Source organism: Grampus griseus (assembly GCF_964374135.1).
Source record: "Grampus griseus genome assembly, chromosome: 1".
Lineage (NCBI taxonomy): Eukaryota > Metazoa > Chordata > Mammalia > Artiodactyla > Delphinidae > Grampus > Grampus griseus.
Genome location: NC_139017.1, coordinates 77,860,015 through 77,884,184, shown reverse-complemented (window position 1 = coordinate 77,884,184; position 24,170 = coordinate 77,860,015). Strand labels below are relative to the sequence as shown.

The window sequence follows — 24,170 nt, the reverse complement described above, 5'->3', positions numbered from 1 at the left end:
AGAACAAGCAAAACCCAAAGTTAGCAGAAGGAAAGAAATCATAAAGATCAGAGCAGAAAAAAATGAAATAGAAACAAAGAAAATAATAGCAAAGATCAAGAAACTAAAGGCTGGTTCTTTGAGAAGATAAACAAAATTGATAAACCATTAGCCAGACTCATCAAGAAGAAGAGGGAGAGGACTCAAATCAATAAAATTAGAAATGAAAAAGGAGAAGTTACAACAGACACCGCAGAAATACAAAGCATCCTAAGAGACTACTACAAGCAACTCTATGCCAATAAAATGGACAACCTGGAAGAAATGGACAAATTCTTAGAAAGGTATGACCTCCCAAGACTGGACCAGGAAGAAATAGAAAATATGAACAGACTAATCACAAGTAATGAAATTGAAACCGTGATTAAAAATCTTCCAACAAACAAAAGTCCAGGACCAGATGGCTTCACAGGTGAATTCTATCACACATTTAGAGAAGAGCTAACACCCAGCCTTCTCAAACTCTTCCAAAACGTTGCAGAGAAAGGAAAACACCCACACTCATTCTATGAGGCCATCATCACCCTGATACCAAAACCAGACAAAGATATCACCAAAAAAGAAAATTACAGACCAACATAACTGATGAATATAGATGAAAAAGTCCTCAACAAAATACTAGCAAATAGAATCCAACAACACATTAAACAGATCATACACCATGATCAAGTGGGATTTATCCCAGAGATGCAAGGATTCTTCAATATACGCAAATCAATCAATGTGATACACCATATTAACAAACTGAATAAGAAAAACCATGTGATCGGACTTCCCTGGTGGCACAGTGGTTAAGAATCCGCCTGCCAATGCAGGGGACACGGGTTCGAGCCCTGGTCCAGGAAGATCCCACATGCCGCGGAGCAACTAAGCCTGTGCACCACAACTACTGAGCCTGCGCTCTAGAGCCCATGAGCCACAACTACTGATGCCCACGAGCCACAACTACTGAAGCCCACGCACCTAGAGCCCATGCTCCACAAAAAGAGAAGCCACTGCAATGAGAAACCCGCGCACCACAACGAAGAGTAGCCCCCACTTGCCGCAACTAGAGAAAGCCCACTCACAGCAACAAAGATCCAACATAGCCAAAAATAAATAAATAAAATAAATTAAAAAAAAAAAGAAAAACCATATGATCATCTCAATAGATGCAGAAAAATATTTTGAGAAAATTCAACACCTATTTATGATAAAAACTCTCCAGAAAGTGGGCATAGAGGGAACCTACTTCAACAAAATAAAGACCATATACCACAAACCCACAGCAAACACCATTCTCAATGGTGAAAAACTGAAAGCATTTCCTCTAAGATCAGGAACAAGACAAGGATGTCCACTCTCGTCACTATTATTCAACATAGTTTTGGAAGTCCTAGCCACAGCAATCAGAGAAGAAAAAGAAATAAAAGGAATACAAATTGTTAAAGAAGAAGTAAAACTTTCACTCTTTGCAGATGACATGATACTATACATAGAGAATCCTAAAGATGCCACCAGAAAACTACTAGAGCTCATCAGTGAATCTGGTAAAGTTGCAGGACACAAATTTAATGAACAGAAATCTCTTGCATTCCTATACACTAATGATGAAAAAGAGAAAGTAAGGAAACACTCCCATTTACCATTGTAACAAAAAGAATAAAAAACCTAGGAATAAACCTACCTAGGGAGACAAAAGACCTGCATGCAGAAAACTATAAGACACTGATGAAAGAAATTAAAGATGATACAAACAGATGGAGAGATATACCATGTCCTTGGACTGGAAGAGTCAATATTGTGAAAATGACTATACTACCCAAGGCAATCTACAGATTCAATGCAATCCCTATCAAATTACCAATGGCATTTTTTACAGAACTAGAACAAAAAATCTTAAAATTTGTATGGAGATACAAAAGACCCCAAATAGCCAAAGCAGTCTTGAGGGAAAAAAACGGAGCTGGAGGAATCCGATTCCCTGACTTCAGACTATACTACAAAGCTACAGTAATCAAGACAATATGGTACTGGCACAAAAACAGAAATATAGATCAATGGAACAGAATAGAAAGCCCAGAGATAAACCCACACAACTATGGTCAACAAATCTATGACAAAGGAGGCAAGGATATATAATGGAGAAAAGACAGTCTTTTCAATAAGTGGTGCTGGGAAAACTGGACAGCTACATGTAAAAGAAATTAGAACACTCCCTAACACCATACACAAAAATAAACTCAAAATGGATTAGAGACTTAAATGTAAGACCGGGCACTATAAAAGTCTTAGAGGAAAACATAGGAAGAACACTCTTTGACATAAATCACAGCAAGATCTTTTTTGATCCACCTCCTAGAGTAATGGAAATAAAAACAAAAATGAACAAATGGGACCTAATGAAACTTAAAAGCTTTTGCACAGCAAAGGAAGCCATAAGACCAAAAGACAACCCTCAGAACGGGAAAAAATATTTGCAAATGAAGCAACTGACAAAGGATTAATCTCCAAAATTTACAAGCAGCTCATGCAGCTCAATATTAAAAAAAACAAACAACCCAATCCAAAAATGGGCAGAAGACCTAAATAGACATTTCTCCAAAGAAGACATACAGATGGCCAAGAAGCACATGAAAAGCTGCTCAACATTACTAATTATTAGAGAAATGCAAATCAAAACTACAATGAGGTATCACCTCACACCAGTTAGAATGGGCATTGTCAGAAAATCTACAAACAACAAATATTAGAGAGGGTTTGGACAAAAGGGAACCCTCTTGCACTGTTGGTGGGAATGTAAATTGATACAGCCACTATGGAGAACAGTATGGAGGTTCATTAAAGAACTAAAAATAGAATTACCATATGACCCAGCAATCCCACTACTGGGCATATACCCAGAAAAAACCATAATTCAAAAAGATACATGCACCCCAGTGTTCACTGCAACACTATTTACAATAGCCAGGTCATGGAAGCAGCCTAAATGCCCATCGACAGACAAATGGTTAAAGAAGATGTGGTACATATATACAATGGAATATTACTCAGCCATAAAAAGGAACGAAATTGGGTCATTTGTAGAGACGTGGATGCATCTAGAGACTGTCATACAGAGTGAAGTAAGCCAGAAAGAGAAAAACAAGTATCGTATATTAACACATATATGTGGAACCTAGAAAATGGTACAGATGAACCGGTTTGCAGAGCATAAATTGAGACACAGAAGTAGAGAACAAACATATGGACACCAAGCGGGGGAGAGCGGCGGGGGCTGGGGGGGGTGGTGTGATGAATTGGGAGATTGGGATTGACATGTATACACTGATGTGTATAAAATTGATGACTAATAAGAAAATAAATAAATAAATACATAAAAATTTTTAAAATTTCTGTAAAACCTTACTTTTCCAAAAGGCACCTTAGTCAGAAGCCCTGCAGTGCTACAAGATTCTAGTTAGAAACAAAAAAATTTAGAGAAAAAACAATGATTTTTATCAAAAGCAGAAAAATATCCAAAAGCAGAAAAATATAACTGCTGTCTTTCCACTCTGGAAAGAACTGCTAACGTAGCTTCCAAAGGCAAAAGGGTACCTTTTACAAACAGAAAGATCCCAAGTTTCTGTCAATAAAATGATGATCCAGTTATACACCAAGGAACAGACAGAAGACCTGGCTTCGGTTCTCCAACTATCCCTGGTACCTACAGGGTGACTTTGGATTTGGTCTCACAGGGTGTCTGCCTCAGTCTCCACAAATGAACACATGATCTTATAAAAGATATAATGCACATGAAAGTGCTTTGCCATCTATTAAATATTATCTTCTCAACATGTCAATTTATTCCTGTGAACTGATTCCTTCCCTCCAACTCACAGTGACCAAAATGATTTATTTTAGAAAGTGCTCATAAGTGGTTTGACAGCAGGTGTAACAAAGGTGTAAGCTAAAAATGATACTGAACACTTTCATACACATACAGCAGCATGAAGCCATGGACATGAACAGTTATGACAAAGAAATGGGTTAGAAAAATGACCCATAGTACATTGCCCTTCCTGGTTCCGGCAAAAATTTGAGCTGGAAAGACACGGTATCTAAAAAGGAAAACTAATGACAAACAAGAAATAAAGTGAACTATTTCAAAACCTCAGAAAACCGTAGTTTGAGAGCAAGGGGTCAGGGAGGGCTATGTTTTTGTTAGGTCTGACTTGCCCTCAGCTATGGGTGCACTGTCTTTTCATGTGGCCCCAAAGAAATAGCTGAGCCATTATTGTTGTTGATAATGATGAGCAGATGCTGATGGGATGATTGCACATCAACTGTTCTCAGACTCAGGTCTTGTGTAATTGGGTGTGTCGATCTATGTCACTCCACAGATGGTTATTAAACCAGTTACAACTTCCCTAAATCTTTTCACTAGAAGTGAACAACACTCTGGATAGTTATTCTCTGGTGCCAACTGAGAATAGGCACTATCATAAAATTTTTTTTTAAAACAGTTTCAAGGTTTATCCGTCCTCCTCCCAAGACACAAACACGCGCATGCACACACGCACACTCTTAAAGTTGGGATGTTTGTTTAATTCAAAAATCCAAATTATCAAATTTGAAATTTAAATACCATAAATACTTCTTTACTAGAGTGACTATAACAAGTCTATTAATTTCCACCTGGCATGAATAAAAAATATATAATCAATTCCCAATCTTCTATCGACAAATGATATGCATTTTGGATAATCTATGTGCCTCAGGAACAATAACAATCCTGCTATCAAAGCTCCCCTCAGGTTGATGGAACACGGGGAATCCCAGCTCTCATGACATAGAATCACCGAATTCTTCCTAGTGAGAGAGGTGCAGCCCCACCCCCGATGCGGCTAGAGGACAGTGACCTTTATCGAGGAAGCTCTCAGCTGACCACAGGGCATGGCCAAATGTCCAACTGGACTGCTAGAGGAGACAAAATGGTCCATTTGGCAGTCTGTTGATACTGAGGTGTCAAACCTTCAACTAACTAATTGGCCACTCTTTGCAGTAAGCTTTCCTACACTGTACACCTGAAAGAACACTTGTTGAGATGGCTCCGTTGAATGAGAAGCACAACTTTTGAAATGCACTCTGTGGAAAGGCCAGCATACTTCCATGTACAAATAGATGTAACAAGCCACAAGCTCATATGTTTTTAGCCTCAGAATTAGTAAGCTAAACTGAAGTGCAATATGTGAATTTCATCATTTTTCTTTCTTTCCCCATGACCATTTGGCAGAGTTAAAATTTTAGCTATCATGCATTTTCTTCCCTAAAATGTATCAGTTACAGTTCCCACAGAAGCTAGCTATGCATTTCCTTGTGGGTGTATGCGTAAACTACCATAACAAAATATTTTCTATTTCCTCATTTTGATCAAAAGGAAAGAAGAAATGCTAAAGTGCACTTACATAAGTGACAGTGCAAAACTGACATGCCTATCTGTATAAACAATTTATATTCTGTTTAAATTTGAGGTTATGATGATTAAGGAGAGACATGCCAAGAGCTATGAAATAAAATTACATTAAGGGGTAGCCCATGCTGCATGCTCTTGAGAGACTTAAGAGAAACTTTAAGGAATAGCAAAGTCACTTCAGGCCACTCCGGAAGAACTAAGGCTTGAGACAGTAAAAAACAGCTGGGGAAAAATACTAAGAAACAGACACCAGAACACATAAAATGCTTGTAAATGAACACAACATTATGGACCCACTGGCAGAACATGTGGAAGCTGTGATGGGTTAAGGTGAGTCAGCCACACTCTCCAGCCTATTTCACTTTGGATCAACAGCAGCAGGGACAACTGGTTACTGCAGGCACAGAACAGCTTTAAGAAAAGCTAACTTACCCATCTAGAGAAAGACTCCTCAACCTCTGCTTCATTACTGTCATGCTCTAACTGACATAACTAATCAAACAAAAGGAAAGAGAATCCTTTCAAATCATGAGGAACAGAACTCAGATTTAGGGACATTATGGAGCAAGCAATGTGATATAATGAAACAAGAACTGCCCCAGAAATTAGACCTGGATTCTAATCATGGCTTTGCCATATACTCACCATGCAATCTAGAGGAATTCCCTTAAGCTATTTGAGACTTACTGTTCTCACCTGTAAAACTAAAATATCACCAGCCCTCCTTCCTTAGCAGATTTCATTTGTGGCTCAAGTAAGATCATGTTGATAAAAGTGATTATAAACCAGGATGCACTATTTAATGTAAAATACTATTGTATGTAAAATTCCCAATCCAAAATTCTGTGAAACAGAAAAACTTCACCATCTAGCCCCCAAATGATAAACTATTACATGACTCAAATTAGATCACATACATCTATATGATGAGACCAGCCTAAATGGGGATGGGAGGTATTATGTGTGTTAGGCTGGTGTAACCAACTTCAACCATTTTTTAAAATATTTCCCCACTGCTCTCCTAGTGTCTCAAAAATGCTCAGGAATTACAAGCAAGAGCGATAATCTCCTCACCCTCCCCTCGCCTTCTCTGGCACAGAAATCTGACATAGGCCACTTCACATGCCTGATTAGATAAGCTTTCCCAATGCTGAAAGCCAACTGCTTCTAACATTTCAAACCTGATTTCCATGAAGACTCAGGGGTGAAAGATGGAAACAAATAAGCCAACCAAGTAGATCCTCCTTATTGAAAGAGTTCTCCAGCTTTGAGTTGAAATACTAAATAATTTTTTTCTATGCACCTAATTGCTTCTGAGGTGATAGGTGCAAGTTGCTGCAAACTGAGCAGACAAAAGTGTCAGAAAGGCTTTTGACTTACACACAATTAATCCTGCAAACTTTAAATTACTAAAATGACAGTGCTTTAGTCTGTTCTTTAGGTGATCCATAATCCTGCCTTGGCAATGGAGCAGAGCTAAAGGGAATCATTAAAAGATATTAAAACAAGAAGTCCAGAGACAAGTATTCCCAGACTACATCTTCCAAAGGAGGAATTGCCATGAGACTAATGAAGTTTAAACTTTGGGGCCCCCTGCACTTGAGCACCTATTCTGTGCCCAGAACCATGCAGTTAAGTATGCAGTTTCCAATATTTACAAACAATCCTGCAAGTTAGGTATTACTATTATTGCAATTATATAAATCAGGGAATTGAGACTTAGAGAAGCTAAGTGGCTTGCCCAATACCCTTAGCCAAGAATCGGAGCCAGGCCTAGCTGGTTCCAAAACTCACCAGCTACGCTAAAGTAAACATCAAAATGTATTTGGAAGGGTATCTAAAAGTCATAAATAATCAGCCTTTACCGTCATTTACCTCTCATTATGCTTCATATCCCTGGGCATTCTCTCCTTCACCATTCAACTGGCAGCTGAACACAACTAAACCTGAAGGAGAAAGTCCAGTATGTCTGAAAGGACCCACATGTCTGATCATGCATGTTTAGACTGTATTTTAAAACAGAAGGGATTATCTGGGATTCTGCTGATGTCAAACATACTTCTCTCATCTATTAGTATTGATGACCATCAATTTTCAGTGACAAAGGAGATAATAAGGAAAATGTTCACAGAAAAGAAGAAAAGACAAGGTTATCCTCATGCTTTTTCTGTAACACTATGTGTAGAAATGCTACACACAGTTAATTTCAAAGTTCCCAGGCCTAGATAGGTTAGTACTGGGCAGTTTTAGTATTGGCCATGTCCACTTTCATATGCATTCCAATCATTTTACATGGTCTTTTATATCCCTTTCAGAAAGATACAATAAGAATACAAGCACACAGTCAAGAAAAGCTATCTGCAATTTAAAACGCTGGCACAAATAGGACTCTGGATTGCCATTTTCAGACTTTCAAAATGTTTTTTATTCTTTTAAAAAAGCTACACATTCATTCCTAGTCTTAATCTACTAAAGAATTTCTTTTAAGATCAAGAAGTAATAGAGAAATGCTAGACAACTTTCCTTGGATTACAACAAATATAAATCCATCCCTCCCATTTTCAAAGCAATTTAGAAAGAACTGCAACTCGTCAAAATGGAATTTTGACATTTAAATAATTTTCACATTATGTAAATGTTCATTCAGAAGTAAGATGTTAAGAAGAGTAAAACTTAAGTCAATTTAATACAGAAAATATTACTAAATCCAAAGTTACACTATCTGTAGGGCTACAGGACTCTACCAAATGACAAAGGCGTCACCTAATAGTGGGTAAATGTGTGAGCTCTGGAGTCGGGCAAGGGGGGTTCCAGCTCCTGGTCTATACCAGCTTCTGGTCTTTATCACTAACTGGGTGACCTGGATGACCATGCCTTAATCTTTCAGTAAGTAAGAATTATAACACCGACTGTGAGGACTAAAGCAAACACATAAAGCACTTTTTCCCCAGGCATCTGTCACGTAATAAACCCTCAGTATATGGAAGCTATTGTTACTTCTTATAAGCTCCACGAGGATAGAGTTTTTTGTCTGTTTCGTTCACTCTATTAATAAAGAAGCATGCCCCGGTCAGCTTTCATGCAAATACAGTTCCTCCAAAGTGACATTCACATTTATCTACATTAATTACATTCAAATGCTGCTACCCTTAGTATATACCTCCTCTCTTTTACTGTAAGTGGCTGCAGCTGCCTTTGCAGGATGATTTAAATTACTGGGAAATATTTTAAGTGTTTTAAGGGTATCTGAGTTAACATATGCACCACTTACATTTTCAGTGTGCTTACACATAATTATAAATATCTCAGACCATAAAAGAAAACCTTTCATAATACTCCCACAACTGAAAAACAAAGTCTTAGAAATAATTACAGAGGGAGCAGAAGGGAGTGGTAGGTAGAATACAGTTTACTAAATTGGCAAAATAAAATTTGGAGTTTTGTCTTAAAACAAAACAAAACAAAAAACCTGACAACCATTTGTTCAAGGCTGCCAAAACTTGAGAATAAGTAAACTGTCATGGGAAACAAATGTTAAAATATGAAACCTTTTTCTGAGAAAGTTACTCCACCAGTCCTGGCTAATCCAATTCTGAATCACTAACGACTCCAGTCCTGCTGGGTTGTCTTAACTACAAAGAAGTCCAAAGGGACAGGCAGGGTCTCACAGGCAAATATTTTCTCTGCTGTCACTGACATTTACAATATAGTCACACTTCTCTCCTCCCCCACCCTTCTCACTCCTTCACTGTTCCCTTTTCAGGTTTCAAAAATCAGAGGGTCAACATACTGATACATCATTCGACTAAGGAGTATAGAGGAGAGATCACTTGACTAGAAAACGAGAGCCTGGATTCTGGCCCCAACCTTGACCTGGCTCTGGGCCCTCTGGCCAGTCACTTGGGCTTTGCTTTCCTCATCTGTAAAACAACAAGGGACTAGATGGGTGGTTCCCAGCCCGAGATCCCAAAATCTCCAGGAGCCCCTAAAGGTGTAATAACAGATCATGAGGTATTTCTATTATTCCAAAGAGATTCCATTAAGTGCTATAAGGCTAATTAAAACATCAAATGCATGGTGACACCAGATGGCACATGACGATGTTTATCATATCATAGGGAAGGGGGGAACAAGAGTGTTGGACCTGATATTGTCCTCAAAGCTACACCTCAGAAAAATCATAGTTTCTGTACTAAACATAATCCAACCACAAATGTCTGGTGAATAAATAAGGGGGAAATGATTGAATACGTATCAATACAATTTGTATAGTAGACAAATTCTCCAAATTGAAGATACACCCCATTAAGGGAACAGACTCAAATATAATACCCTTAAATATTTACAGGTTCATGGGAAACCAGTGAACAGTCTACATGCTGCAAACATGAAGCTCCTATTTCTCACCAAGGATCTGAATCACTCATCCACTTTTGATTAAAGAAAAGTGCAAGCAACAAAAAGCCAGTCTAAACTGCAACATAAAATACACCACCAACAATAACTACTATTCACTGCACTCTTACTATGTGCCAGGCACCATACTACAAATATAACACTGATTAACTTATTTAATCCTCATAACAACCCTAGCAATTACACGCTGCTATTACCTTCATTTTATAAATAATGAAATTTAAGCATAGAGTGCTTAAGAAACAGGGACACAGGGCTAGTCAGTTAAGAGCCCTGTGTATCCCCGCCCTTTCTCCCTCTAAGCTGACAACTCCTTCTCAAAGAGAAGTCTCTCAAAACACAAAGAGAAATGTCCCCAAGCAGAGCCCTTAGGAGTTGGGCCATTGCTCTTGAGAGCAGGTTTCTGAGGAGCTCATAGCTGTGGCCCATTCTGGCTTAAAGACATCCTTAATGGAAACTCCCCTCTTCTCAACCCAAATTCAGTCTGCTTGTCCTGATGATAGAAATCAACTGAGAGAAGCCCAGGGCCATTAGTCAACTAAAATCAACCCATTTATTCAGAAGGTACAAATGATTCCTAACAGCTGGCTCTTACATTCAGAGAACCTATGATGAAAAACATGCATTTTCAGTGTACTAGAATGAGTAAAGGTTAGGGAGACAAATAGACCAAAACAATCAGTCAATCAATCAGTCAATTCCAAACCTGCCACTTACTAACTGCATTATCCTGACCATGTTACAGGTCTCAGTTTCCCCTACTCCCCATCTCAAAGGGTTGTTGTGCAGGGTAATCGTGTGAATGTACAGAAAGTGCCATGGCTGACTGCAGAGGCCCTAGAGCCAGAGGTCTGAATCCTCGCTCCATCCCTCACTAACAACATGATTGGCCCCAACACCCAAAGCTACGAATCTAAGCTCCGATTTCCTTACCTGTAATATAGCTAATTACTGTCTACCCCAAAGGATAGCCACGCGAATTAAATGAGGAGATATATGTAAAGCCCCTAGGAGAAGGACGGACACATAGTAAGAAGTAAGCAATTTTTTTTAAAAAGCTGAGGTTTTAAAAGTCAAACCACAAATTTAAGTCCCAGCTCTGTTACTTATTATCTAGGGCTAAACAATGGTATACAAGCCAACTAACCCCTCACAGGCTCAGTTTCAACCGAGATTTTGTAAAGATTAAAGGAGGCAATTGTGTAAGAGTGTTCTGTAAACTCTGCATTGCTATGTAAATGTTAGGGTTGTTTCACGTTTTATGTTAATTGTATCGAGTGGTCCTTTCAAATACTATCTTCATCTTTAAAATGGAAAAACTGAGGCAGAGAAATTTTAAGCCATAGAGGGAAGGCTGCTAATCCCAAAAGTAGGATGGAGAAAAGGATTGGGCCAAAATAAATTCAGATCGTGACAAAGCAGAAAAGTAATAAGCCTTCAAGAGGAAAGATGAGAATAAACGTCCATTAACGTATGTTTTTAATCAGCAACTTCACCTGCTGATTAAGCCTCTCCGTGCACAGTCCAGGCGTAAGAATTCTCTAATTTCCTCCCAGAAACAGCATTAGACTTCAGGATGAGAAAGAGCTTCACTATCAAGCCTCTTTTCCCATCCGTAAGTTAATTTTGTGGCTGGGGCAAAGACCAGGGGACACAAACTGGAATCTAACTGGCTTTCTCTTAACCACACCTTAAAAAAAAAAAAAGTTGCAATCTTACAGAGAGGTCTCCTTCTTTGGTTGGTCAGAAATGTCGTTGTTCCCCAGGTCTCCTCATGCTAAATACAGTAATAGCTGGCAAACAAACAGCCCAGTAAATTCCAATGATACTTAAGAAAGCATTAATATTGCCTGAAATTACTCTGAATCAAATACTTAAGACCTACAGGGCTGCCACATAGAGCAGTTCAGCTGGAACTCTTATGCCAAAAGCAGCAGGATGCCTTAAGAACATACAAGCTTGAAAAAAAAAGCAAATCTACTCTTCTTTATTGCAACATTCTTCAGCAACAACACTGATCTCCTACCCACTGTGCACACAGCACTGCACTAGGGCAGTGGGAGGCTGGAGGGAGAAAGCTAAGAAACAGGTGGTGTTCGTGGGGTGCCAAAACAACAGGTTGATTCAGTCAGTTCTGTCCCACAATTAATCAATTTGGTGAAGGGAGAGGGGAAGGAATCTTAGTCATCCTGTTGGCCGACCAAACTGACTGGCTAGACCATTGCACAATTATCAATTAGGCCAAAATATCAGATTTAATAGTGCATATTAGCCCTGCCTAATGGGATGTTACACACTTCCAAGATCTTGGATATCTCAGAAGACAACACAGAAGCAGATTAACCTCTACCACCAAAATCACTTATCAGGCTCCAGAATACACTGTTTTTTTTCCAGCATCTTTTTATAAGGTATTAAAGTAAATATGCATTTTCTGGGCACATAAAACTGACAGCTTGTTGATTTATGATACAGTCAGATTAGAATTTTAAAGTAATTACAGAAAATACCAGTTAACAAATACATAGAAAATTGACCAAGCACATTAGAAATCAAAGGATTTTTTAAAAAACTATCAAATTTTTGATATCAACATTGGTAGCAATTTGATATTATGTAGTTTAACGTGTCCATACATGTTTTGACACATTTAAGATAGACAAAGAGATAATACCTTTAATATTTAAAGAAATATTTTAAATCAGTAACCAAAAACTAAATACCTTGATGAATAAAAGACACAATATACCAAAATAAAGAAATAAAAAGAAAAGGCAATACAAATGGCTACTGACCATATGAAAAACATTCAACATCACTGTAAGCAGAGAGACCAATTAAGATGAGGTAGCATTTACCACTTACGCAATTGGTAAAGAGTTGTAAAAATAAAAACTAGTGTTGACAATGGCTGGAAACACTGAAAGTCTCATATTCTGCTGATAGAACTATAACTTGGTCAAACTATATGGAAGGAAATTTGGCAGTGTATATCAAAAGCCACACAAAGATCCACACTCTTTAATACAATAGTTTGACTTCTTGGAATTTATGTTAAGAAAATAAATATTCCTATCAAGATTTATATGTAAGAATGTTCATCACAGCATTATTTACAAATTATGAAAATTGGGAACTAAGAATAGATTTCAGTTTAAATAAAATATAATAGAATCTTCAGATAGAACAATAGGCAGCCTTTAAAACCATGTTCTTAAAAAATATTTATACACAAGAAGTATATTCAATATCTTGTAATAAACTATAATGGAAAAGAATCTGAAAAAAGATTTTATATATATATATATATATTCTTTTTGAATCACTTTGCTATACACCAGAAACTAACACAATATTGTAAATCAACTATACTCAATGAAAAGGAAGAAAGAAAAAAATAAAATAAAGAAAGAAATATTTATATATGGGAAAATGTTCACAATATTTTAAGTGGTGCAGAAGTATTTGGTAAAACTGTAATATGTTAAAGTCCTAATTATAGTAAGAGACACAGAAACAAAACTGTATGAAATGTAACAAAATAGCAAGTGTGGGTTTTGATTGGAGGTGATAGGATTATTGGAGATTTTAATTTTCTCTTACGTTTTTCTGTTTAAAAAATTCTATTTCCCAATTTTTAAAAATCACTCTCTTTGAGATAGTAATTTCTCTTCTGGAAATCTAGCTTAATGGAAAAATCCTAAAGAGGGAAATTTTTGTATAAAGAAGATCAGTGCCATTTATATAGAGAAAAAAAAAAGATGGAGCCAAATATGCAACCAAAGCAAAGGAGAAATCACCAAAGAAAGGCAGAACAGAAAACTGTATATACATTATAAATATACAATTTTTAAAACTAAGAGTAGATAAAAAGACCAAATGATGTACACCAAAATATTAACAGTGGTTAAGACTGTGGATTTTCTTACACTTTTCTAGACTTTTCAAAGGTCCTTAACTATCTTTAAATGTAATTACTTTAAAACCCCCTCCCCCCAAAAAATCTTATAAAGGTGCCATAGAAAATCAACAAAGTGTAAATATGAGTTAATTACATGTAAACATAAGGAATAATTCTGTTGCGATGCAACCCTACCTTAAAATGTAACAACGTTTGTTTTCAGTTACAACCATTTTCCTTAAATGTCTTAGAAAGTTTATGTCACAGGAGCCATGACATATTGTTACTTACTTTATATAGTAACATCCAAAACTTGCATGATTTACAAATATGTTTTTTTCTCTAATAATCCTCATAAAGATTAGAAAGTGCTTTAGATGTTGTAATAAAGTAAATACCCTTCATGTTTCCAATTTAAAAAGATATAGCAAATAAGTAAAGGCATATTCTATGCAAAGAAAACATAGTAAAAAGTAATAATCAAAACATAGATGTCCTCAAACTTCAATGACTCTCCACACTTTAGAGACAAACAAAAGCATGTGAAAGCAGAGAATTAAACAAAAGTTTCTTTGCAGCATACCACATTAACCATTCAGAGAAGTTAACAAATTAGCACTATCTAGTTTTCTTATTATTCATATTCATAAACTCAACAGAACATATTAGTGTATAAATAGTTCTCAATTTTTCTTATTTGAATGTTGGATAAGTATGCCAACACAGCAACCTCTCCCTGTTAGGTACTAGTTAAAATAGGCTATTTAATCTTTGAGGTTTAAAAGCCTCCCAGAATCTCCTCACAAAAGAGAGAGAGTAAAAAGAGATGAAAAAGAAGCAAACAATTTAAAAAGGCACCTGCCTCTGAACAAGGTAGTATACTTTAGAACGTAACCACAGCTTCTTGTACAACACTTTAGTCAGCAAGCAAAACTGTATTTTAAAGGGATACTATTTGTTAAAAGACAACAGACTATTAGGGAGACAATATCTGACTCCAGTCAAAATATTATCATCATGTTTTCCTTACCTCACAAAATACACACACGCTTTCTTCATATGAATAAATATATGAGGGTGGGAGCGCTACCCTTAACCCAGAAACAGGTTCTGCAACACCCACAGATCCAACCTGTCTTTGCGAGATGATGAGTCCACCTTGGCACGATATTTGGCTGAGGCATTCAAAGAACCAGAGTCACTGCCAATATCCTGCAGAAGGAAATGACTTGAAGACCAGAAACTGCCCTAGAGGCCTCTGGGGAAGGTGCTCCAGTCCACTGGGAAGAGAGACACAGGCCCCTCACCGCATGACTAGGAGAGCAAGGGCACCGGAACTGGAACATGGTAACCCGCCTGCAGTTCAAGAGTGGCAAGGGACAGTAAAATGACCTCCCAGGAGTTTGTCCAATCATCTAGTAAACCCCAAACTTTGAGGGGCTAGTAGGACAGGGTTTTGCCAAGACAAGCACAAGAGGGTGAGGGAGACGTCAGCATGATTAATCAATGCCACCTGAGGCAGCAACTCGGGGTGTGTCCACGCTACACCTCAGTCATTGCCTGACTGTGATGAGAAGTTCCTTCAGCTACTGCCACTGAGAACTCGATCTTCCAAAGGAGCCCCTTCCACCTTAACTTGTCCTAGATCAGGCTCAGTCAGCATCCAGGACTGAGAACACAGCCCTCTCTCTTGCCACAAACCCACTAAGACACCACAGCAGGTGCCAAATTTATATTTACACCCCCACCAAACAAGGGGTCTTTGTCTTTTCCCAGTCAAGTCAAGTTTTGATACTTCTGAATTCCAACAGAGAAAGAGGAGAACAGCAGACAAGCCCAGCAGGGGTGAGCTGGGGGTCGCCGTTCCCTGGTGGTCCTAGAGTTTCCTCCCTCAGACCCTACAGCTCTTAGTCACCCTGACTACAGGAAACTGCTCTCAGAGAGTGTAGATAAGTTACTAAATAACTGTACTTCATGTTCCTAATTTTGTGTGCTCATCTGTCTTGTCTCCCTGATGATGTCAGCTCCTTGGGGGCAGGACTCTATCTTCCATTTGGTCAGTGATTCCCGCACAGCTAGAAAAGTAAAATACCCTGTACTCCCTACCACATGATACTAAGGAAAACACACAAATTAAGGATGACAACACACCACAGTCCTCCCTAACACACCACTAAGAGAGAAGAGCTACACAGGCAATAAATCTTAGAGCCAATATAGCTAGGGCTCCTACTAGAGTATTATATAGAAACATATATTTACATATATAAGTAAATTAATACAATAATTGCTTTGCTTTGCTCATTCCTAGCTATGGCTTTTCATCCCACCTTCTTGGCTTTACTATTCTTTTTAAAGTCACAATGTATTTTCTGCCACAAAGCTGGTCCTCCCTTCAAAAGGGAGAGGAGAAAAGAAAGAACAGACCTACAGCCAACTTCCTACCACTGCCAACGAACACTGCTGTTTGTCCCATTCAGAGGCCATGAGCATATCCTTTCAGATCTGAAGCCACTTCCTTCTTCTTATCAAGAACAGCAAGACCAGGGCTTCCCTGGTGGCGCAGTGGTTGAGAGTCCACCTGCCGATGCAGGGGACACGGGTTCGTGCCCCGGTCCGGGAAGATCCCACATGCCGCAGAGCGGCTGGGCCCGTGAGCCATGGCCGCTGAGCCTGCGCGTCCGGAGCCTGTTGCTCCACAATGGGAGAGGTCACAACAGTGAGAGGCCCGCGTACCGCAAAAAAAGAAAAAAAAAAAAAAAAGAACAGCAAGACCAAGTGTCTTTGTCAGTGGAGCACTCCTGGGCCCGTTCTTGCAGACTGCTCAGTTCTGCTCAAGAGGTCCTCCATTCCTCCTTTATTCTCCCTTCCTTCTTCCATTCGCTGCAGCAGCCCAGACACCCCACCAAAGCAGGACTGCCTGAAATGAGTGACCTTTATATTTTTTGGCACTAACATATCTGAGGGAAATCCCTGCAGCAGACATGTGTTCATAGGTTAACAAAGCAGACATCCTCAAAGACAGCATCATTCACAAGGGCTGAGGACAGAATTCCTTAATGGACACCAAAAAGTCTGTGGAACTTTTAAGTATTCTGGTATCTCAGGTAACATTCTGATGGAGGGATAAGGAGGCTTCCACCAAAGTCATACATGACACACACATGGCAGTCCTAAGACTTTGGATAGATCACAAAAAAAACTTTTTTTTTTTTTTTTTTTTAACAACAAAACAACTTTACTAGCCTTATGGGGACACCAGAGCAGCTTCCTTCTCCCTGGTGAGCTAGGCATTCCGTAAGAAGCAGGGGAAGAAAATGACCACAGAACGCAGTCAAAGCAACCCACCTCTAGCACTATCAAAGAATAAACAAACAAACAAAAACAAAACAAAAAGCCCTTGGCTTCCCTAGATTCACTCTGCAGTGATTCCAAAACTTCCCTAGTGTAAGAATTACCTGGCTATTTCTTAAATATACAAATTCCCAGACACTATTCCATACTCACTGGATCAGAATCTCCAGGAGAAGACCCCAGGTATTCCTATCATAAGAGAGGTTAGGGAAACACTGCTCAACAAATGCTTCCCTCCCACAAGTGCCCCTCTGGGCAGGGAAGTATAAAACACATAGGGCTAAGGTGATTAACCCAAACAATCACCCCAGACAGGATCATCTTCATGCTCCTCACTGAGTTTAACTCCTTCTACGGAGCGGTGGGTGTCAGTTCAGTAAAGGGTACCTTTGGATCCCTGTCACCCACAAAGGGCTCAGGACTCGTTGAGACAAATGCCTGAGAAGAATGCCAATTGGGGGCAAGTCATAAGGAGGCAGATTACAGCTGAATATGAAAAGATCTTTCTAAGAATTACAGCTGTCCAAATCTAGACTCATCTGCCTCCGAAGGCAGGGAGCTGTCTATCACAAAAGGTGTTCAAGGAGAAAAAAGGCAGGCTACATCTTAACCAGGATGTTGTGAGAGGATCAGAATCAGCACGGGAAAGATAGGACTAGGTGAACTTTTTAAAGTTCCTCCCAATACATAAGCCAATAAAGAGGAAAATTTCAGCTACCCGTTAATTAATAAAAAGAGACAGCATACAAGTCTGTAGGTGGGGTCAGCCTTCAACTGATCTTTCCTCTTCAAAGGAGAAAGGAGTATAAGGACACACCCCTGACTCACCATTGCTCTTTCAGAATGTCCCAAAGCTGGGGAGGACAGAGCAGGAGTCACAGGTGCTCTAACCAGGACCTGCTGCCCAGCTGACTCTGCATGCTGGGCACAGGTCGGAGAAGGGATGTGTGTGACATGGTCCCTGCCCTCAAGGAACAAATTTCATTTTGGAGATAGCTCACACTCTATGATTCTCTCAAAAATTTATTTATCATGTCTCACTGTTAGAGTTGCTTGTCAGTGGTGGTGGTTTTCAAGGGAACCCTCTTGGTGGGAAAAAACAAATACACTTAATGTAAATATCCTCTCAGTCTAGTACAAGTTTGCAATATCCAGCTCAGGATGAAAAAAAACTCAAAAGAATCATCTAAACAAACTTAGTTAATTCTAAGTTTGGGATTGACATGTACACACTGCTATATTTAAAACAGATAACCCACAAGGGCCTACTGTAGAGCACAGGGAACTCAGCTCAATATTCTGTAATAACCTAAATGGGAAAAGAATCTGAAAAAGAAAGGATACTTGGATGGGTATAACTGAATCACTTCGCTGTATGCCTGCAACTAACACATCATTGTTAATCAACTACACTCCAATGTAAAATAAAAAAATTTTCTTAATTCTAACTTTAAAAACACTATATTCCGAGAGTCCCCAAAATGTCCAAATTACAGTCAGGTGTGGCAACTCTGGACAAAATAATAAAAATTGTTGCCACAGTAATATAGTAAATACAGGAAGCAGTAGGAGCAACTCAAGTGAGTGGCTGGGGGTGGGTGCCAGCACCTCTGAGGTTAAATTCCAAAGTAAAAGTGACCTTTATGAAGGTCAGAAGTGATCAGAAAAAAAAAAAAGAAAGAGAGAAGAAACTACACACACACACACACACACACACACACACACACACACAGAGAGAGAGAGAGAGGGAAATTCAAAATGGCAAGTTTAAATAAAACATCTGGGGAAGGGAAAAATTTGGTTCTTCCCCCAAATGTAAGGTAAACAATAACTCTTGCAAATACTGTCTTTTAAAAAACTGACTTGAGTACCACAGTAGTCCAGAATAAGAAAATGACTAAAAGTAATTGTCAATTAAACAAATATTTATTGAGTGCCAATTAGATGCCAAGGCACCATACTAGGTACAAGGGGGGGGCATCAGAATAAACACAACTGAAAAGACACAGTTCTTTTCCTCAAGAGGCACACATTAACAATAAGCACTTGAGGAAGTGCTAAGCACTTTTGTGTACATGAGCTCATTTGTACAAGAGATGGAAGTGGTGTGGAGAATGGACGAGGCACTAGACTGAGGACCAGAAGAGAGAAATTCTAGTCTCGACTCTAGTCTTGGCTCAGTGATTATGAACAAAGTGCCCGAGCAAACGGAGGACCAAAGCAGTGCCCCTCCAGCAACAGCACAAGACTAATTAATAACTGACCTGGAGGAGAATTCTGGTCTTCTGGCTTCTAGTCCAGTGATCTGCCCAAAATACAATGCATATGGTAGCCCGATAAGAAAGAAAAGTAGAGGAAAAGAAAACCCTTTGGTTTCAAGTCATTTGCAGAGAAAGGAAAGAAGAGAGAAGGAGAATAAGGAAAGGGTGGAAGTAAAATAAAAGGTTCAAGTTGCGGCATCCAGAGATGTCAAGAAAAGAAGCACTTAAATAAGCACCGTACACACAGTATAATGTAAAACCTCAGAGTATATTCTCATGCAAACCATTGCTTAGAATTTTTCGCTCTAAAACCGTTAAGGACCAACAGACAAACTGTCCAAAAATGATACATATGAATGAAGCTTGAAGAAAAAGAGAGAAGAAAGGGAGGAGGCCATTTATAATAATATCCTGCAAATATATGAAGCCCTTCTAAAGAGACAATGTGGACCCATTGTGCCCAGATGAACAAGAAGAAATAGTATTATACTCTATAGCTTTTATGCTGGCAATTTTCAAAACCTTTGGGAGTCAGAAGGGTTAAATACTGGAACGGCTGATTAAGGTTCAGCCCATTCTGGAAATTATTAAAATTAAAAAGGAAAGACCCCATATACTCACCTGAAGGCAGAATAATGAAATATCATTGAGTTCCAACCAAGTTACTGTATCAGAATCACCTGTAAACCTTGAAAAATACAGAATCTCAGATCTACTGCACCAAAAGCACCCCAGCTGATTTTGAAGCAGCCAGGATGTGGAGCTTTGCTCTACTGCCGTGGACAGGGTAAGGAGGAAGACCACTAGGAATGGCATCGGAGAGTGGGAACTAGATCAATGCAAATTTTGTGGGCAAAATAGAATTTCTGCGGGTGTGATATTTTTAAAATGTATTGTAAGGCTGGTCTGAAGCATCCAAGCATATCCCACTGAACTTAAACATTTTCTAAGGCTCCTGAAGTCAGCAACTATAGTTCAGGTGAACCGAAAGTTACTCCTCTATGCTATAAGAAGCCCACAGGAGAGGCAGTAGAGTGGGAATGGCACAGGGAGATGCCAAAAAGATGTGGCAAATATTTTTTAGAATCAAAAAATCAGGAAAAAGAAAAGAGAGACTAAAAAAAAAAAAAATCACTCTCCTTCATCCCTCTTCCCCAACAAGAAATAATAACAATACAGAGAGAACAAGAAGAAAAAGGAAAACAGTTTTAGGGTAAGTTTTATCTCCATCTGAAGGAAAAAACAATTGGTGATTTTTTTAAAAGCAAGCGAAGAATTCAACTGAGAAATCATCTAGCAGGCAGCAAAACCAGGGAGTCACTTCCCATTGCAAAGCAAAAGAAAACAAGGAGCAAGGGGTGGTCTTGATAGCTGTTTAGACAATCAGACAGATGGGTTGACAGCTCCTTGCCTTAGGAACTCAGCGATGTTTAAATTAACAATTGGCCACTAGCCAAATACAGGAACACTCAAAAGTTTGGAAGGGTGTGTTATAATTGGTACCTTGGCAAAACACAATGATAATAAATTGAGAAGATTCAAGCAGCTTTCACTGCTAGACTCTGAAAAGATTCAAGATTTGTACCAATAAACAGGTTTTTTAATCTCTTCTATTTTTGTGTAGTTTAGCATCTGAAGAACACCTAAAAATCAAAATACCTAAATCCTATCCTTTGAGCTAACACTAACACTCGACTTGTCCACCTAAAAGCTGGCTAGTAAGAGCAATACCTCATCAGTGCAGAAGTATAGGTCCTAGAATGAGAGAAACCTTGTGTGTCAGAGTAATCCTATTTCTGACATCAGTCTCATCATTAAACACTTAATTTAACAAATCGCTTTGCAAACATATTATTCCCTCCAACTCTCTAAAGTAAGTGATCTCTTTGGTTCTCTTCCATAGATGAGACAACAGACCATGAAGATTAAATTATTTACTAAAACAAGCTAATGGTAGACCAAGGATTATAACCCCGGACTAGCCCATTGTTTATACTCCTCTCTATCCTAAATTTATACTTATACTAGAACTTTCACTCAAAGAAAAAGGAAAGGCAAAAATACTATCATATGTGTTTTGTTAAACGCTTCTGAAACAAAAGCTTTGGTTCATCATCACACAGCATCCTAGCCCACTTCTGAAATTCTGAGGGACCCAGAAGTGTATGGAATTTGAACTTTCCAAGAAGGATCTGGTTGGTGTTGAACAACCCAGCACTGTGATAAATAACCTTGATGTCTTTTAAACATCTGTGATTGGCATGTCGACTGTCTGTTAACAATGAACAAAAAGCAAAGTTTTCTGAAGCTCATCTTCATAACTTTCTCTTTGCAAAGAGACATAGATCATGTACTAGTCTTCTTGGTAAGGGTAAAAAATCTTCCTTCAGATTAGGCTAGGAAAAGAAGGGGCCCCTTTCGGTTCAACAAACATGCACAAGCCACCATCCCACTGGAATCAGAGAGTTCAAAAAAAAAAAAAAACCACAGCCCTGCCCTGAAAGGACTTTCTGAATACCTTTTGACTGTCATGGGTTTAATATACATTCTCTTAATTAATCCTATTAGCTGGGTAATTTCATTCCCATTTTATTGGTGAGTTCATACAACAGAGCTGGATTTGAACCCAGGATTAAAGAGCAGAGCTCCAAAGCCCAAGCTCTTTCCACTAAACAGTCTGAAGAAATCTGCAATCTAAGAGTGTGGGTGGGATGGGTAAGATATGATTCGATTTCCTTTCCTTGATCCAACCGTGTTCAGAAAGACTGTTGCAAATATCCAACCATAAAGAAGCTTTCGAAGGCACCACTTTGAATTAACGTATCCACTGGTCCTCACCCGCCCCCGCCCCACCTCCAACCATGCCAAAAGAACAGCAAAAGCTGCTGCCAGGTTGGAGGAGTTGGTGATCGTCACACCACATTCCTGGGGCTGGACACAGACTCTGAAACAGCGCCCGAGGTCTGCGCCTCGGTAAGAATAACAGCAGTGGAGATTTTTAAATCATGTGGCTCAGCAAGCAGCCACACCAGTTTTCCTACTGCTCCTGCCTCCACCTTTCAAAGACTCGAGCAAAACTTTACACCGGATTCATGGGGACCGTGGATTCAGAGTGTCAGAACTCAGGCGCGCCGCAGAACCCTGTCCCCATCCAAACCAAACCCACCCACTCAGACTGTGGGCCTCCTCTTAGCAAAGCTAAGTCTGGCTGTGAAGGTGTAAGCCGTTGGCCTTGGAGGCCCTGCCCCCGCTCCCTCCACGCCAGAATCTGGCATTCCTCCGCTCAGCCCATCTGCGCTCCGCGGCCGGCGATGGCTGTCCCGGGCAGCCCGCCCTTGGCTCTCCCTCGACCCCAGGAAACGCGGAGCAAAGTGGGCAAAACTGCCCAACTCCCCGAACTCAAGTGCTCCAGAAAGGGAGTTTCTGAGGCTTGCTGCCCGCCTCCGGCCGAGGAGGCGTGCGTGCGGCCACCGGCAGAGGGGAGCAGGAGGCGGCGAGGAGCGCGGGGGAGGGGGCGCGCCCAGGGAGGGGGGGCGATGATGTCCAAACTTTAGGAACTAAGTGGCCTCACTCCACGCCGACGGCGAGCCCGGCCTTCTCGCAGAGTGGAGGACTGAAGGGTGGGAAGGGTCGCCCCAGGTGGCCGGCCGGGCCGGGCCGGAGGGGCATGGAACGGGGCGCAGGGGACAGCACCCCACGCCCCGATACTCACCAAGCGCGGGGGTCGCGCGGCACAGCCACAGTGCCAGCAGCGCCCACAGCGGAGTGGGGCGCAGGGCGGGCATCTTCTCGGTCGCCTCCTCCTCCGCCGCCGCCGCCTGGGCAGATCCACATGGGGAGGGGGTCCCGACAGAGGAGCCCCCACTTTTTCCTCCTCTCCTCCTGCTTCTGCCGCTCACGGCCTAGCGCTGCGCCCCGAAGCTCGGGCTTCCGTGCCTCCACTCCCTGCACCCCAAGTCCGCCGCTCCTGGGCCGCCGCCTCAGCCGCCGCCCGAAGTTTGGCTGAAACTTTCTTGGGTGTGCAGCGAAGCAACCTCGTGTGTCCTTCCGCCTCGGCCTCCTCCTCCCACCGCAAACCCCGCCCCGCTGTCGCCGCGGCCAGGCCCCGCCGCCTTCAGCACCCAGGGGTTTCCCGCAGGAAGAAGCGCCGGCCCGGCCTGCGCGCGGAGGGATCTACTATGAGTCTTAGACACCCCTTCCAGCCTCGCCAACCCGCGTCGGCTCCCGACGCGCCTTAACTCGATCGGCGCTGGAGCGTCTCTCGGGGCCCGACCTCAGCCGACGGGGTGGGTGTTAGGACCCTGAACTTGAATCACTAGGGTTGTCGAGATCCTGAACTTGCCGGAGCGACAGACATCATCCAGTGAGATAGGTTTCGCCCACACACCCCACACATCCATCCACGCTCCCGGGCCAGCAGGAGGAATGCGGTAGAGAGGGACCAGTGCTGTCAAAGAAGGTAACGGGCCAAGACGCCAAAGTCCATTTAAAATGAACAGAGCCATAAACTGGGGTTGCACCCTTCATTCATTCATTCATTCATGCAGTCAGTCAGTCAGTCAGTCAGTCGTTTAGCAAATATTTCTTAGGCGCCTTATTTTGCGTAGCGGTGTGCCCGGCACAATGGACTGTTACTAAAGACGCATGATGCACAAGCTAGCTTTGAGGGCTGAGACATTGCTGCTGCGGGCTGCAGGATTCAGGGAAGGCTTTCGTGAAGGAGCTGGAATGAGAGCAGGATCTTGAAAGGTTAGTAAAATTGGTA

General features: G+C 40.6%; 1 protein-coding gene across 1 annotated transcript in view; it reads right to left on the bottom strand.

Moving 5' to 3' along the window:
- Positions 1 to 23,400, bottom strand: part of NOTCH2 (notch receptor 2) — a 178,504-nt gene extending 155,104 nt beyond the window's left edge. The window contains exon 1 of the mRNA XM_082663714.1: positions 23,118 to 23,400. Within this exon, the coding sequence (XP_082519840.1) occupies positions 23,118 to 23,190 (73 nt within the window). The 5' untranslated portion in view covers positions 23,191 to 23,400. The remainder of the gene's footprint in view (positions 1 to 23,117) is intronic.
- Between the last annotated feature and the right edge of the window lie 770 nt (positions 23,401 to 24,170).